At 39.6% G+C, this 18353-nt stretch overlaps 1 protein-coding gene across 4 annotated transcripts in view; it reads left to right on the forward strand.

Annotated features, from left to right (window-relative positions):
• Positions 1–18150, forward strand: part of LOC124137695 — a 32279-nt gene extending 14129 nt beyond the window's left edge. For 3 of the 4 annotated variants that reach the window (XM_048402750.1, XM_048402749.1, XM_048402751.1), the window contains 6 exons: positions 1541–1626; positions 2642–2739; positions 14542–14618; positions 16304–16390; positions 17276–17350; positions 17693–17854. In XM_048402750.1, the coding sequence (XP_048258707.1) occupies positions 1541–1626; positions 2642–2739; positions 14542–14618; positions 16304–16390; positions 17276–17350; positions 17693–17749 (480 nt within the window). In that variant the 3' untranslated portion in view covers positions 17750–17854. The other variant, XR_007223053.1, reaches the window with a different exon arrangement.
• The last annotated feature ends 203 nt before the right edge of the window (positions 18151–18353 follow it).

An 18353-nucleotide genomic window follows, 5' to 3' on the forward strand; every position in this document is an offset into this window, starting at 1 on the left:
GCCAGGGTGGAAAATGGACTTTTATAGTCAGTTAATTCCCTTGCATCAGGAAGATGGCTAAGGCTAGACCAGTTCTGTTTCTTGTTTTACCAATTTTCTAGGCCAATGTTGTTGGAGGGATGGGGTGCTGGGTGGGGTGGGTGGGGTGTGTGTGTGTGTGTTGGGGGGGGGGGGATGCCAGACTACAGTGGATAGATTGAAACAGGGTTTTCATTATTGAGAAGCCAAAATTGATAATGAATAGATTTCACTGTACGTCATATTCTTTCCAAACTAAACAGTCTGTTACAACCCTCACAAGACATTATTTCTCCTGCCAGACTGCAAGAAAAGCTAGGCAACACAAAGTTATTGGTCGGATATTAAAATTGTGTATTTTTCAGTCTGGTGGGTTCAAGCTTGCAATTATTGAATTATATAATTTTTCAGTATTTTTCACTGAACAGTACTTGTAGCACTAACAATACCACAAAATGCACTTATTTTCTGGTATCACAGTTTTTTTCTTTGACAACAGTCTGCCTACTTTTGGATGGTGTTATTTATGTTATTGGGCTCTTTCAATATTTCAGTTTCCTGTACAATTAAACCCACTTAACATTAATTTGATATACTGTACAACATGATGCAACACTCATGTTCAAGTAGAATCCTGGCTGGCTATATATCATCCTATATATCATCTTTCCTTTCATTTCTACGAATAACTTGATATACTTTCGATGATTCCAATAACTTCAAGCTCACATGGTTTAACTGTTTATTTTAGAGTACAGTACAGGAAACTACGGTTCTAACAAACTCAAAGGGACAACTAATTTTAGTTCATTTTTACCACAGTTCGTTAAAAGCAGATATACAACATAAATACAGCAAATGCAGCTGACCAAAAATTTCATTCTTTATATCTGTCAGTTTGTTATAAGCGTGTTCGTTATTGACGTAGTGTAGTGTAGTTAAACAGTTATTAATTTTGAGGTCTCACCTCATCCTCGGTCATCCAGGGCTCTGTTCCACAAAGCCGTCTTTACCCTAAGACGTAACTCCCATACTTTAACATAGACTTACATCACTTTGTGTAACAGGTCCCATGGCAGTATGTACACTGTGTGCCTACATATTCCTGCTATACGGTAAAAATACATAGAAAAGACCTTGAATATTGGTAATTATATATTTATTTACCAGTTTTATGATTTTGGGGTGCAGGGGTGGCCCAGTTGTCTAAGGTGCATCAGTTTGGGGTTATATCCCCCATCAAACTGACACACTGTGAAATAACTGGAATACTGTTCAAAGCGGAGTTAAACCCAGCTCACTCACTCACTCACTCACTCACTCACTCACTCACTATGGTTATGGTGGTAAAAGAACCTGAATAACCAAGAGTTGAATCGCCACCTGTTCAACAGCTAAGAAAAGTCATTAGTGGAATTTCTATATTTATGTGACTTTATGTGAAGTTTTTCTTTTATCACATGAATGTCACATGATTGTCACGTGATTGTCACATGATTGTCACACGCTGCTATTTTTCCAGTTCTCTGTGGTAGTTGTCAACACTCACCTGCCCGGTGACAAGTGTCACTATGTTGCCAGGAAAATAATGAACCTCTGCATAGAAGGGTGAGTGAGATCTTAGTGATCAAATCTCTGCATAGAAGGGTGAGTGAGATCTTAGTGATCAAATCTCTGTATAGAAGGGTGAGTGAGATCTTAGTGATCAAATCTCTGCATAGAAGGGTGAGTGAGATCTTAGTGATCAAATCTCTGTATAGAAGGGTGAGTGAGATCTTAGTGATCAAATCTCTGTATAGAAGGGTGAGTGAGATCTTAGTGATCAAATCTCTGTATAGAAGGTGAGTGAGATCTTAGTGATCAAATCTCTGCATAGAAGGGTGAGTGAGATCTTAGTGATCAAATCTCTGTATAGAAGGGTGAGTGAGATCTTAGTGATCAAATCTCTGTACAGAAGGTAGAGTGAGATCTTAGTGATCAAATCTCTGTATAGAAGGTGAGTGAGATCTTAGTGACCAAATCCCTGTATAGAAGGGTGAGTGAGATCTTAGTGATCAAATCTCTGTTTAGAAGGGTGAGTGAGATCTTAGTGATCAATTCTCTGTATAGAAGGTGAGTGAGATCTTAGTGATCAAATCTCTGTATAGAAGGTGAGTGAGATCTTAGTGATCAAATCTCTGTATAGAAGGGTGAGTGAGATGTTAGTGATCAAATCTCTGCATAGAAGGGTGAGTGAGATCTTTGTGATCGAATCTCTGTATAGAAGGGTGAGTGAGATCTTAGTGATCAAATCTCTGTATAGAAGGGTGAGTGAGATCTTAGTGATCAAATCTATTTATAGAAGGGCGTGTGAGATCATGCCAGTGCCAGGCTTGCTGACATGGTTCATGCATGTCATCGTATCCCAAATTGTGTGGATCGATGCTCATGATATCAATCACTGGATTGTCTGGTCCAGACTCAATTATTTACAGACCGCTATCACAAAGCTGGAATATTGCTGAGTGCGACGTTAAACAAACAAACAAACAACATATCACTTGCTCACTTAATATTGACCAAATGCACTTGCCGGATAGTGGTATATTATATATGATAGTATATTGTCCATTGTTTGTTTCAGTAAAGTTGAGAAGATGATACTTCTGACCAGCCTCCATGTTGACATAGAACACAACCCAGACCACGCCATGCTGGAGAATACATTCAACACATCACCAGGTAAGTGAAGCGTCCATGTTGACATAGAACACAACCCAGACCATGCCATGCTGGAGAATACATTCAACACATCACCAGGTAAGTGCAGCCTCCATGTTGACATAGAACACAACCCAGACCATGCCATGCTGGAGAATACATTCAACACATCACCAGGTAAGTGAAGCCTCCATGTTGACATAGAACACAACCCAGACCACACCATGCTGGAGAATACATTCAACACATCACCAGGTAAGTGAAGCCTCCATGTTATCATAGAACACAACCCAGACCACACCATGCTGGAGAATACATTCAACACATCACCAGGTAAGTGAAGCCTCCATGTTGACATAGAACACAACCCAGACCACGCCATGCTGGAGAATACATTCAACACATTCAACACATCACCAGGTAAATCCATGTTTTAAGTCACATCGGAATTCTGTGAGAAGCTTTCAGAGAAACTTTAACTGGGATGATTCATACACAGTTTCAGCTCTCTTGGCCTTATAGTTTCAGAGTAGGGCTTCAACAGGTCCAAAAATATGGACTCGAGTACCTGAGGGGTAAGACTCGGCTCAGGCTCGATACCTTTGAAATTTGTATGCTGATTCACTGAAGCTTCATTGAAATAAGAATTGTTAACTTGGGAAAAGAAATTGTTTACATCTCAATGTTACACACGCCATGTTCAGGGTGAAAAAAATATTGCACACGTGATCGTCACGTGATGTATGTTGTGATTGGTGATTGGCTGGATTTGGGCGGTCTGGCTTCTTAGGTATACCAAATATGATAAATAATATCATTTGATGTCAGCGCCTAAGGAAATTGGTAATAAATGACAAAATATAGATAATAAGCTAAAAGTAACATTTTCAATGTTATCACAAATTCACAAGTCAGTATTTACCTTTTTCTTAACTGAAAACAAAATATCGAATGATTACTTGGCTTAAAAACATCCCAGTGTGTTTCTTTGACCTTCATCATGAACCAGGATTGTTTGTGTTGTAGTGACGTCTCATTCCTTATTAAAAACATCCAAGTGTGTTTCTTTGACCTTCATCATGAACCAGGATTGTTTGTGTTGTAGTGACGTCTCATTCCTTATTAAAAACATCACGGTGTGTTTCTTTGACCTTCATTATGAACCAGGATTGTTTGTGTTGTGGTGACGTCTCATTCCTCATTAAAAACATCACAGTGTGTTTCTTTGACCTTCATCATGAACCAGGATTGTTTGTGTTGTAGTGACGTCTCATCCCTCATTAAAAACATCCCAGTGTGTTTCTTTGACCTTCATCATGAACCAGGATTGTTTGTGTTGTAGTGACGTCTCATCCCTCATTAAAAACATCACAGTGTGTTTCTTTGACCTTCATGAACCAGGATTGTTTGTGTTGTAGTGACGTCTCATCCCTCATTAAAAACATCACAGTGTGTTTCTTTGACCTTCATCATGAACCAGGATTGTTTGTGTTGTAGTGACGTCTCATCCCTCATTAAAAACATCACGGTGTGTTTCTTTGACCTTCATCATGAACCAGGATTGTTTGTGTTGTAGTGACGTCTTATTCCTCATTAAAAACATCACGGTGTGTTTCTTTGACCTTCATCATGGACCAGGATTGTTTGTGTTGTAGTGACGTCTCATTCCTTATTAAAAACATCACAGTGTGTTTCTTTGACCTTCATCATGAACCAGGATTGTTTGTGTTGTAGTGACGTCTCATCCCTCATTAAAAACATCACAGTGTGTTTCTTTGACCTTCATCATGAACCAGGATTGTTTGTGTTGTAGTGACGTCTCATCCCTCATTAAAAACATCACAGAGTGTTTCTTTGACCTTCATCATGAACCAGGATTGTTTGTGTTGTAGTGACATCTCATCCCTCATTAAAAACATCCCAGTGTGTTTCTTTGACCTTCATCATGAACCAGGACTGTTTGTGTTGTAGTGACATCTCATCCCTCATTAAAAACATCACAGTGTGTTTCTTTGACCTTCATTATGAACCAGGATTGTTTGTGTTGTAGTGACGTCTCATCCCTCATTAAAAACATCACAGTGTGTTTCTTTGACCTTCAGTATGAACCAGGATTGTTTGTGTTGTAGTGACGTCTCATCCCTCATTAAAAACATCACAGTGTGTTTCTTTGACCTTCAGTATGAACCAGGATTGTTTGTGTTGTAGTGACGTCTCATTCCTCATTAAAAACATCACAGTGTGTTTCTTTGACCTTCATGAACCAGGATTGTTTGTGTTGTAGTGACGTCTCATCCCTCATTAAAAACATCACAGTGTGTTTCTTTGACCTTCATCATGAACCAGGATTGTTTGTGTTGTAGTGACGTCTCATCCCTCATTAAAAACATCCCAGTGTGTTTCTTTGACCTTCATTATGAACCAGGATTGTTTGTGTTGTAGTGACGTCTCATCTCCCATTAAAAACATCAGTGTGTTTCTTTGACCTTCATTATGAACCAGGATTGTTTGTGTTGTAGTGACGTCTCATCCCTCATTAAAAACATCACAGTGTGTTTCTTTGACCTTCATCATGAACCAGGATTGTTTGTGTTGTAGTGACGTCTCATCCCTCATTAAAAACATCACAGTGTGTTTCTTTGACCTTCATCATGAACCAGGATTGTTTGTGTTGTAGTGACGTCTCATCCCTCATTAAAAACATCAGTGTGTTTCTTTGACCTTCAGTATGAACCAGGATTGTTTGTGTTGTAGTGACGTCTCATCCCTCATTAAAAACATCACAGTGTGTTTCTTTGACCTTCATCATGAACCAGGATTGTTTGTGTTGTAGTGACGTCTCATCCCTCATTTAAAACATCACAGTGTGTTTCTTTGACCTTCATCATGAACCAGGATTGTTTGTGTTGTAGTGACATCTCATCCCTCATTAAAAACATCACAGTGTGTTTCTTTGACCTTCATTATGAACCAGGATTGTTTGTGTTGTAGTGACGTCTCATCCCTCATTTAAAACATCACAGTGTGTTTCTTTGACCTTCATGAACCAGGATTGTTTGTGTTGTAGTGACGTCTCATCCCTCATTAAAAACATCACAGTGTGTTTCTTTGACCTTCATCATGAACCAGGATTGTTTGTGTTGTAGTGACGTCTCATCCCTCATTAAAAACATCACAGTGAGTTTCTTTGACCTTCATGAACCAGGATTGTTTGTGTTGTAGTGACGTCTCATTCCTCATTAAAAACATCACAGTGTGTTTCTTTGACCTTCATCATGAACCAGGATTGTTTGTGTTGTAGTGACGTCTCATTCCTCATTAAAAACATCACAGTGTGTTTCTTTGACCTTCATTATGAACCAGGATTGTTTGTGTTGTAGTGACGTCTCATCCCTCATTAAAAACATCAGTGTGTTTCTTTGACCTTCATCATGAACCAGGATTGTTTGTGTTGTAGTGACGTCTCATCCCTCATTTAAAACATCACAGTGTGTTTCTTTGACCTTCAGTATGAACCAGGATTGTTTGTGTTGTAGTGACGTCTCATCCCTCATTAAAAACATCAGTGTGTTTCTTTGACCTTCATCATGAACCAGGATTGTTTGTGTTGTAGTGACGTCTCATCCCTCATTAAAAACATCCCAGTGTGTTTCTTTGACCTTCATCATTAACCAGGATTGTTTGTGTTGTAGTGACGTCTCATCTCCCATTAAAAACATCACAGTGTGTTTCTTTGACCTTCATCATGAACCAGGATTGTTTGTGTTGTAGTGACGTCTCATCCCTCATTAAAAACATCACAGTGTGTTTCTTTGACCTTCATCATGAACCAGGATTGTTTGTGTTGTAGTGACGTCTCATCCCTCATTAAAAACATCACAGTGAGTTTCTTTGACCTTCATCATGAACCAGGATTGTTTGTGTTGTAGTGACGTCTCATCCCTCATTAAAAACATCACAGTGTGTTTCTTTGACCTTCATCATGAACCAGGATTGTTTGTGTTGTAGTGACGTCTCATCCCTCATTAAAAACATCCCAGTGTGTTTCTTTGACCTTCATCATTAACCAGGATTGTTTGTGTTGTAGTGACGTCTCATCCCTCATTAAAAACATCAGTGTGTTTCTTTGACCTTCATCATGAACCAGGATTGTTTGTGTTGTAGTGACGTCTCATCCCTCATTAAAAACATCACAGTGTGTTTCTTTGACCTTCATTATGAACCAGGATTGTTTGTGTTGTAGTGACGTCTCATCTCCCATTAAAAACATCAGTGTGTTTCTTTGACCTTCATTATGAACCAGGATTGTTTGTGTTGTAGTGACGTCTCATCCCTCATTAAAAACATCAGTGTGTTTCTTTGACCTTCATCATGAACCAGGATTGTTTGTGTTGTAGTGACGTCTCATTCCTCATTAAAAACATCACAGTGTGTTTCTTTGACCTTCATCATGAACCAGGATTGTTTGTGTTGTAGTGACGTCTCATCCCTCATTAAAAACATCCCAGTGTGTTTCTTTGACCTTCATCATGAACCAGGATTGTTTGTGTTGTAGTGACGTCTCATCCCTCATTTAAAACATCACAGTGTGTTTCTTTGACCTTCATCATGAACCAGGATTGTTTGTGTTGTAGTGACATCTCATCCCTCATTAAAAACATCACAGTGTGTTTCTTTGACCTTCAACATGAACCAGGTTTGTTTGTGTTGTAGTGACATCTCATCCCTCATTAAAAACATCACAGTGTGTTTCTTTGACCTTCATCATGAACCAGGATTGTTTGTGTTGTAGTGACATCTCATCCCTCATTAAAAACATCACAGTGTGTTTCTTTGACCTTCAACATGAACCAGGTTTGTTTGTGTTGTAGTGACGTCTCATTCCTCATTAAAAACATCCCAGTGTGTTTCTTTGACCTTCATCATGAACCAGGATTGTTTGTGTTGTAGTGACGTCTCATCCCTCATTAAAAACATCACAGTGTGTTTCTTTGACCTTCAGTATGAACCAGGATTGTTTGTGTTGTAGTGACGTCTCATCCCTCATTAAAAACATCACAGTGTGTTTCTTTGACCTTCATCATGAACCAGGATTGTTTGTGCTGTAGTGACGTCTCATCCCTCATTAAAAACATCACAGTGTGTTTCTTTGACCTTCAACATGAACCAGGATTGTTTGTGTTGTAGTGACATCTCATCCCTCATTTAAAACATCACAGTGTGTTTCTTTGACCTTCATCATGAACCAGGATTGTTTGTGTTGTAGTGACGTCTCATTCCTCATTAAAAACATCACAGTGTGTTTCTTTGACCTTCAGTATGAACCAGGATTGTTTGTGTTGTAGTGACGTCTCATCCCTCATTAAAAACATCACAGTGTGTTTCTTTGACCTTCAGTATGAACCAGGATTGTTTGTGTTGTAGTGACGTCTCATCCCTCATTAAAAACATCACAGTGTGTTTCTTTGACCTTCAGTATGAACCAGGATTGTTTGTGTTGTAGTGACGTCTCATTCCTCATTAAAAACATCCCAGTGTGTTTCTTTGACCTTCATCATGAACCAGGATTGTTTTTGCTGTAGTGACGTCTCATCCCTCATTAAAAACATCACAGTGTGTTTCTTTGACCTTCATCATGAACCAGGATTGTTTGTGTTGTAGTGACATCTCATCCCTCATTAAAAACATCACAGTGTGTTTCTTTGACCTTCATTATGAACCAGGATTGTTTGTGCTGTAGTGACATCTCATCCCTCATTAAAAACATCACAGTGTGTTTCTTTGACCTTCAACATGAACCAGGTTTGTTTGTGTTGTAGTGACATCTCATCCCTCATTAAAAACATCACAGTGTGTTTCTTTGACCTTCATCATGAACCAGGATTGTTTGTGTTGTGGTGACATCTCATCCCTCATTAAAAACATCACAGTGTGTTTCTTTGACCTTCATCATGAACCAGGATTGTTTGTGTTGTAGTGACATCTCATCCCTCATTAAAAACATCACAGTGTGTTTCTTTGACCTTCAACATGAACCAGGTTTGTTTGTGTTGTAGTGACATCTCATTCCTCATTAAAAACATCCCAGTGTGTTTCTTTGACCTTCATCATGAACCAGGATTGTTTGTGTTGTAGTGACGTCTCATCCCTCATTAAAAACATCACAGTGTGTTTCTTTGACCTTCAGTATGAACCAGGATTGTTTGTGTTGTAGTGACATCTCATCCCTCATTAAAAACATCACAGTGTGTTTCTTTGACCTTCATCATGAACCAGGATTGTTTGTGCTGTAGTGACGTCTCATCCCTCATTAAAAACATCACAGTGTGTTTCTTTGACCTTCAACATGAACCAGGATTGTTTGTGTTGTAGTGACATCTCATCCCTCATTTAAAACATCACAGTGTGTTTCTTTGACCTTCAACATGAACCAGGTTTGTTTGTGCTGTAGTGACATCTCATCCCTCATTAAAAACATCACAGTGTGTTTCTTTGACCTTCATCATGAACCAGGATTGTTTGTGTTGTAGTGACGTCTCATTCCTCATTAAAAACATCACAGTGTGTTTCTTTGACCTTCAGTATGAACCAGGATTGTTTGTGTTGTAGTGACGTCTCATCCCTCATTAAAAACATCACAGTGTGTTTCTTTGACCTTCAGTATGAACCAGGATTGTTTGTGTTGTAGTGACGTCTCATCCCTCATTAAAAACATCACAGTGTGTTTCTTTGACCTTCAGTATGAACCAGGATTGTTTGTGTTGTAGTGATGTCTCATTCCTCATTAAAAACATCACAGTGTGTTTCTTTGACCTTCATCATGAACCAGGATTGTTTGTGCTGTAGTGACGTCTCATCCCTCATTAAAAACATCACAGTGTGTTTCTTTGACCTTCAACATGAACCAGGATTGTTTGTGTTGTAGTGACATCTCATCCCTCATTTAAAACATCACAGTGTGTTTCTTTGACCTTCAACATGAACCAGGTTTGTTTGTGCTGTAGTGACATCTCATCCCTCATTAAAAACATCACAGTGTGTTTCTTTGACCTTCATCATGAACCAGGATTGTTTGTGTTGTAGTGACGTCTCATCCCTCATTTAAAACATCACAGTGTGTTTCTTTGACCTTCAACATGAACCAGGTTTGTTTGTGTTGTAGTGACATCTCATCCCTCATTAAAAACATCCCAGTGTGTTTCTTTGACCTTCATCATGAACCAGGATTGTTTGTGTTGTAGTGACATCTCATCCCTCATTAAAAACATCACAGTGTGTTTCTTTGACCTTCATTATGAACCAGGATTGTTTGTGCTGTAGTGACATCTCATCCCTCATTAAAAACATCACAGTGTGTTTCTTTGACCTTCAACATGAACCAGGTTTGTTTGTGTTGTAGTGACATCTCATCCCTCATTAAAAACATCACAGTGTGTTTCTTTGACCTTCATCATGAACCAGGATTGTTTGTGTTGTGGTGACATCTCATCCCTCATTAAAAACATCACAGTGTGTTTCTTTGACCTTCATCATGAACCAGGATTGTTTGTGTTGTAGTGACATCTCATCCCTCATTAAAAACATCACAGTGTGTTTCTTTGACCTTCAACATGAACCAGGTTTGTTTGTGTTGTAGTGACATCTCATTCCTCATTAAAAACATCCCAGTGTGTTTCTTTGACCTTCATCATGAACCAGGATTGTTTGTGTTGTAGTGACGTCTCATCCCTCATTAAAAACATCACAGTGTGTTTCTTTGACCTTCAGTATGAACCAGGATTGTTTGTGTTGTAGTGACATCTCATCCCTCATTAAAAACATCACAGTGTGTTTCTTTGACCTTCATCATGAACCAGGATTGTTTGTGCTGTAGTGACGTCTCATCCCTCATTAAAAACATCACAGTGTGTTTCTTTGACCTTCAACATGAACCAGGATTGTTTGTGTTGTAGTGACATCTCATCCCTCATTTAAAACATCACAGTGTGTTTCTTTGACCTTCAACATGAACCAGGTTTGTTTGTGCTGTAGTGACATCTCATCCCTCATTAAAAACATCACAGTGTGTTTCTTTGACCTTCATCATGAACCAGGATTGTTTGTGTTGTAGTGACGTCTCATTCCTCATTAAAAACATCACAGTGTGTTTCTTTGACCTTCAGTATGAACCAGGATTGTTTGTGTTGTAGTGACGTCTCATCCCTCATTAAAAACATCACAGTGTGTTTCTTTGACCTTCAGTATGAACCAGGATTGTTTGTGTTGTAGTGACGTCTCATCCCTCATTAAAAACATCACAGTGTGTTTCTTTGACCTTCAGTATGAACCAGGATTGTTTGTGTTGTAGTGACGTCTCATTCCTCATTAAAAACATCCCAGTGTGTTTCTTTGACCTTCATCATGAACCAGGATTGTTTGTGCTGTAGTGACGTCTCATCCCTCATTAAAAACATCACAGTGTGTTTCTTTGACCTTCAACATGAACCAGGATTGTTTGTGTTGTAGTGACATCTCATCCCTCATTAAAAACATCACAGTGTGTTTCTTTGACCTTCATCATGAACCAGGATTGTTTGTGCTGTAGTGACGTCTCATCCCTCATTAAAAACATCACAGTGTGTTTCTTTGACCTTCAACATGAACCAGGATTGTTTGTGTTGTAGTGACATCTCATCCCTCATTTAAAACATCACAGTGTGTTTCTTTGACCTTCAACATGAACCAGGTTTGTTTGTGCTGTAGTGACATCTCATCCCTCATTAAAAACATCACAGTGTGTTTCTTTGACCTTCATCATGAACCAGGATTGTTTGTGTTGTAGTGACGTCTCATTCCTCATTAAAAACATCACAGTGTGTTTCTTTGACCTTCAGTATGAACCAGGATTGTTTGTGTTGTAGTGACGTCTCATCCCTCATTAAAAACATCACAGTGTGTTTCTTTGACCTTCAGTATGAACCAGGATTGTTTGTGTTGTAGTGACGTCTCATCCCTCATTAAAAACATCACAGTGTGTTTCTTTGACCTTCAGTATGAACCAGGATTGTTTGTGTTGTAGTGACGTCTCATTCCTCATTAAAAACATCCCAGTGTGTTTCTTTGACCTTCATCATGAACCAGGATTGTTTGTGCTGTAGTGACGTCTCATCCCTCATTAAAAACATCACAGTGTGTTTCTTTGACCTTCAACATGAACCAGGATTGTTTGTGTTGTAGTGACATCTCATCCCTCATTTAAAACATCACAGTGTGTTTCTTTGACCTTCAACATGAACCAGGTTTGTTTGTGCTGTAGTGACATCTCATCCCTCATTAAAAACATCACAGTGTGTTTCTTTGACCTTCATCATGAACCAGGATTGTTTGTGTTGTAGTGACGTCTCATCCCTCATTTAAAACATCACAGTGTGTTTCTTTGACCTTCAACATGAACCAGGTTTGTTTGTGTTGTAGTGACATCTCATCCCTCATTAAAAACATCCCAGTGTGTTTCTTTGACCTTCATCATGAACCAGGATTGTTTGTGTTGTAGTGACATCTCATCCCTCATTAAAAACATCACAGTGTGTTTCTTTGACCTTCATTATGAACCAGGATTGTTTGTGCTGTAGTGACATCTCATCCCTCATTAAAAACATCACAGTGTGTTTCTTTGACCTTCAACATGAACCAGGTTTGTTTGTGTTGTAGTGACATCTCATCCCTCATTAAAAACATCACAGTGTGTTTCTTTGACCTTCATCATGAACCAGGATTGTTTGTGTTGTGGTGACATCTCATCCCTCATTAAAAACATCACAGTGTGTTTCTTTGACCTTCATCATGAACCAGGATTGTTTGTGTTGTAGTGACATCTCATCCCTCATTAAAAACATCACAGTGTGTTTCTTTGACCTTCAACATGAACCAGGTTTGTTTGTGTTGTAGTGACATCTCATTCCTCATTAAAAACATCCCAGTGTGTTTCTTTGACCTTCATCATGAACCAGGATTGTTTGTGTTGTAGTGACGTCTCATCCCTCATTAAAAACATCACAGTGTGTTTCTTTGACCTTCAGTATGAACCAGGATTGTTTGTGTTGTAGTGACATCTCATCCCTCATTAAAAACATCACAGTGTGTTTCTTTGACCTTCATCATGAACCAGGATTGTTTGTGCTGTAGTGACGTCTCATCCCTCATTAAAAACATCACAGTGTGTTTCTTTGACCTTCAACATGAACCAGGATTGTTTGTGTTGTAGTGACATCTCATCCCTCATTTAAAACATCACAGTGTGTTTCTTTGACCTTCAACATGAACCAGGTTTGTTTGTGCTGTAGTGACATCTCATCCCTCATTAAAAACATCACAGTGTGTTTCTTTGACCTTCATCATGAACCAGGATTGTTTGTGTTGTAGTGACGTCTCATTCCTCATTAAAAACATCACAGTGTGTTTCTTTGACCTTCAGTATGAACCAGGATTGTTTGTGTTGTAGTGACGTCTCATCCCTCATTAAAAACATCACAGTGTGTTTCTTTGACCTTCAGTATGAACCAGGATTGTTTGTGTTGTAGTGACGTCTCATCCCTCATTAAAAACATCACAGTGTGTTTCTTTGACCTTCAGTATGAACCAGGATTGTTTGTGTTGTAGTGACGTCTCATTCCTCATTAAAAACATCCCAGTGTGTTTCTTTGACCTTCATCATGAACCAGGATTGTTTGTGCTGTAGTGACGTCTCATCCCTCATTAAAAACATCACAGTGTGTTTCTTTGACCTTCAACATGAACCAGGATTGTTTGTGTTGTAGTGACATCTCATCCCTCATTTAAAACATCACAGTGTGTTTCTTTGACCTTCAACATGAACCAGGTTTGTTTGTGCTGTAGTGACATCTCATCCCTCATTAAAAACATCACAGTGTGTTTCTTTGACCTTCATCATGAACCAGGATTGTTTGTGTTGTAGTGACGTCTCATCCCTCATTTAAAATATCACAGTGTGTTTCTTTGACCTTCAACATGAACCAGGTTTGTTTGTGTTGTAGTGACATCTCATCCCTCATTAAAAACATCCCAGTGTGTTTCTTTGACCTTCATCATGAACCAGGATTGTTTGTGTTGTAGTGACATCTCATCCCTCATTAAAAACATCACAGTGTGTTTCTTTGACCTTCAGTATGAACCAGGATTGTTTGTGCTGTAGTGACATCTCATCCCTCATTAAAAACATCACAGTGTGTTTCTTTGACCTTCAACATGAACCAGGTTTGTTTGTGTTGTAGTGACATCTCATCCCTCATTAAAAACATCACAGTGTGTTTCTTTGACCTTCAACATGAACCAGGATTGTTTGTGTTGTGGTGACATCTCATCCCTCATTAAAAACATCACAGTGTGTTTCTTTGACCTTCAGTATGAACCAGGATTGTTTGTGTTGTAGTGACGTCTCATCCCTCATTAAAAACATCACAGTGTGTTTCTTTGACCTTCATCATGAACCAGGATTGTTTGTGCTGTAGTGACGTCTCATCCCTCATTAAAAACATCACAGTGTGTTTCTTTGACCTTCAACATGAACCAGGATTGTTTGTGTTGTAGTGACATCTCATCCCTCATTTAAAACATCACAGTGTGTTTCTTTGACCTTCAACATGAACCAGGTTTGTTTGTGCTGTAGTGACATCTCATCCCTCATTAAAAACATCACAGTGTGTTTCTTTGACCTTCAACATGAACCAGGTTTGTTTGTGTTGTAGTGACGTCTCATTCCTCATTAAAAACATCACAGTGTGTTTCTTTGACCTTCATCATGAACCAGGATTGTTTGTGTTGTAGTGACGTCTCATCCCCCCATTCCTGGCCACACGAAGATCTGCGATCCATTCCTCAGTACCATGATACAGATGATACAGGTAAACTTTGTTGTGATACAACAACTCCCAACATTCAAGAGTTTGAATCCTTTCAAAAGGTCATCTCTGCTTGACAGAGCTTTTGCCAAAGCTTGACATTGATTCTGAAACATGTCAAGCTTTATTCAGGGAAGTGACCAGTATCCTTCGAATTGAAAAGGAATATCTGTTTTCCAAGCTTTCCAGTACACAAGGCAGTCCTACCTCAGTATCATGGTATGGGAGTTATAAAAGTCCTGGCACTAAGATCACTTGTGGAATTAGTCCTAGGCCCCGTTCCACAAAGCGATCTTAGCGCTAAGGTGATCATAACTCCCATACTTTTACACCCCGTTACGATAGTCTTAGCGCTAAGGTGATCATAACTCCCATACTTTAACACTGGCTTACGACAGTCTTAGCGCTAAGGTGATCATAACTCCCATACTTTAACACTGGCTTACGATAGTCTTAGCGCTAAGGTGATCATAACTCCCATACTTTTACACTGGCTTACGACAGTCTTAGCGCTAAGGTGATCATAACTCCCATACTTTAACACTGGCTTACGACAGTCTTAGCGCTAAGGTGATCATAACTCCCATACTTTAACACTGGCTTACGATAGTCTTAGCGCTAAGGTGATCACAACTCCCATACTTTTACACTGGCTTACGATAGTCGTAGCGCTAAGATCGCTTTGTGGAACGGGACCCAGGACATTTTCCATCTTGTACAAGTGTAGGAGTGAGTGAGTGAGTTGGGTTTAACGCCGCTTTTAACAGTATTCCAGTTATATCATGGCGTGTCAGCTTAATGTGGGAGGAAAGCCCGAAGTGATGCAGGTCTCAGACGTTTACCACTTCGGTGAAACCCACGAGCACGGGTATGGTGCTGACAAACCTAGAAACATAATTGGGGCGAACCGGGATTCGAACCCACAATCATAGGTTTCTGGCGTGCCCAAGGGACGCAACCCTGCACAGCGAATCGCGGCGCCTTAGACGACTGGGCCATCCGTGCCCCCTACAAGTGTAGGAAGGAAAATATCTTGAACATGCAGTTTTGTTAGCTCAACTGGTTTAATGGAGGTATTGTAATGTCTGCCGGACTTGATTGAAGAGTGAGTTTGTGTTGTACAACTCACTGACTGTAATCATGAACCTTGTGAATGAAAACAGATTAATTCGGTGTTTTATTTTCTTGTTGTTTTACTACGTACTTACTACATTTTGCTATGAAATAATGACCAGACAATCCAGTGATTATTTTTGTTTGTTGTTTAACGCCACGGTCAGCAATATTCCAGCGGTCTGTAAATAATCAAGTCTGGACCAGACAATCCAGTGATTGATATCATGAGCATCAATCCACACAACTGTGATACGATGACTTGCATGAACCAAGTCAGCAAGCCTGACCACCTCATCCCGTTAGTCGCCTCTTACGACAAGCATGGATTGCTGAAGACCTATTCTGACCCAGGTCTTATCCAGTGATTGACGTCATGAGCATGGATCCACAAAATTAGGATACGATAAAATCAAGACTGAAGCTGTTAACATTTATTATTACGCATTGATCCATTGTTTGTTTGTTGTTTAACAATCAGCAACATTCCAACTCTTTGAAGGCAGCCTATAGTTACTTGAATCTGGACCAAACAATCCAGTGATCGATATGAGCAACGTCCCATGACATTTCAGATAGAGGGGATGGCATGCAACTGTCTCATCACTCCTGGCTACAGGGTCACGTCAGGAAAAGCCAACACCGAGGACGGAACTCACCAGGTACATCCACACCATCCTCTAGAGCCAGGGCTCTTTTATAGGTGGTCCTCCCAATCCTGCATTGTCATTGGCTTAAAATAATGCGCTCAGGTCCTCTTGTCTTGGTTTTGTTTTCATTAGTTTGGCACCAAATTCCAAATCTACAACACGAGTCTTTCAATTGTGGTGGCACAATATGCCACTACAAGGAGCAGTACAGTACTTTTTTCTGATAATGACCAGTGAGATTGCACTGGGGGTGGGGGGCTCAACACACGTTCCGTTATTCAGTATAGTGTAAGTTTTGATCTTTATTTAACCTTTGCACTTTCCTCTCTCTGTAAGCCTATCCTCAGATTTATGAACAATGTTTGTTGTTTAACGCCGCACTCAGCAATATTTCAGCTATATGACGGCGGTCTGTAAATAATCGAGTCTGGACCAGACAACCCAGTGTTTGACATCATGAGCATCTATTCACACAATTGGGATCGATGACATTCATCAACCAAGTCAGCGAGCCTGACCACTAGATACCGTTAGTCGCCTCTTACGACAAGCATAGTCACCTTTTATGGCAAGTATGGGTTGCTGAAGACCTATTCTACCCCGGATCTTCACGGACCCATATCCTCAGAAACCTCTAGACCAATGGTGCAGAAACTTCTGATTATTTTTCCCACCAATACACTTTGATGTCGGCGGTCAGGATGCACTGGTGGGGAGTTCAAATGCTAGAACATCAGTGAATAGTGTAATTATCGGAAATAAGAGAAATTTATGGATTTGAACTTTTTTATATTGAGGAACACAATGTATCCGGTATATACTTACTCCTTCATCAGGTGAACATAATAAAGAAGCTGACATTCATAAATTTCTCTTCCATTCTGTCTTTGTTTTCAGATGATCTGTCTGTTCCAACACACACTGGAGGAGCTCACGAACCTCCGCTTTGACAGACAGCTGAGTCTTGATATGGTGACTGATCAAATTTATATTTGAAATTTTATTTGTAAGAAAAGCCAAAGAATAAATGTATAGAGACTCTAGATATGTCAGGGAGGCACTTAGTCTACTCATGAAGTGTTGTGGTGAATTATGACAAATATACATGTACATGGTTGTTTTCGTCACTGACGTTGGGATGATCATTTTTAAAGTTATTTCTGCGCTGTAATTATAGACGTTGTAAACCAGTATGTTTTAGCTTCAAAGCATACCAGTTGAATTTTGATGAAGATGTTTAGAGATAGATATGGTTATTACATTTTTTTGGGAAAAATTTCAATAAGGAACTATCATGTTCTTTACATATTTCAGCTGTATCGAGATTCCCCCGACAACGAAGACGACATGGTTTCCCTGATGTATGTCTGAATGACATTACCTTGAGCTTTTCATGTCATGGGATCTATTCAGATGATGATGATGATGACGACGACGATTGATGATGATGATGATGACGACGACGATTGATGATGATGATGATGATGTTGATGATGACATTTGTGTGGTCAACAACTGATGACATGTGGATCCTGTGTTTCCAAGTACAGCACATCATCACTACAGCGTTCCACAAAGCGATCGTAGCTCTAAGGCAATCGCAACTCCCATACTTTACATAGACTTACGACCATCGTAGTGCTACGATCGCTTTGTGGAACGGGGTCTTGTTTGTATGTTCCTCCATCACCCGTGACAACATACAACCACTTCGCAGTGTAGTAGCGACACGTGTGTGTATTTAGTCAGCTAATAAAATGAGTCCACACTGTCCATGAACGTTGTGCAAACCCAACCATTGTCGGACATTGAAACAATGTTGATAGCCTCAAGGCACAAGTTGCACAAGATATATTGCCGTTTGTGCGATGTAATCTAAGCACTCATTGGCCTGTACTGGCTGCACAGCAAAGTGTCGGCATGCATTCACGGGTTGAGGAATGTTATGTATACAAAACCTGTAAAGTATGGACAA

This window comes from Haliotis rufescens, unplaced genomic scaffold (genome assembly GCF_023055435.1).
Source record: "Haliotis rufescens isolate VD_foot unplaced genomic scaffold, xgHalRufe1.0.p SCAF_29, whole genome shotgun sequence".
Classification (NCBI taxonomy): domain Eukaryota; kingdom Metazoa; phylum Mollusca; class Gastropoda; order Lepetellida; family Haliotidae; genus Haliotis; species Haliotis rufescens.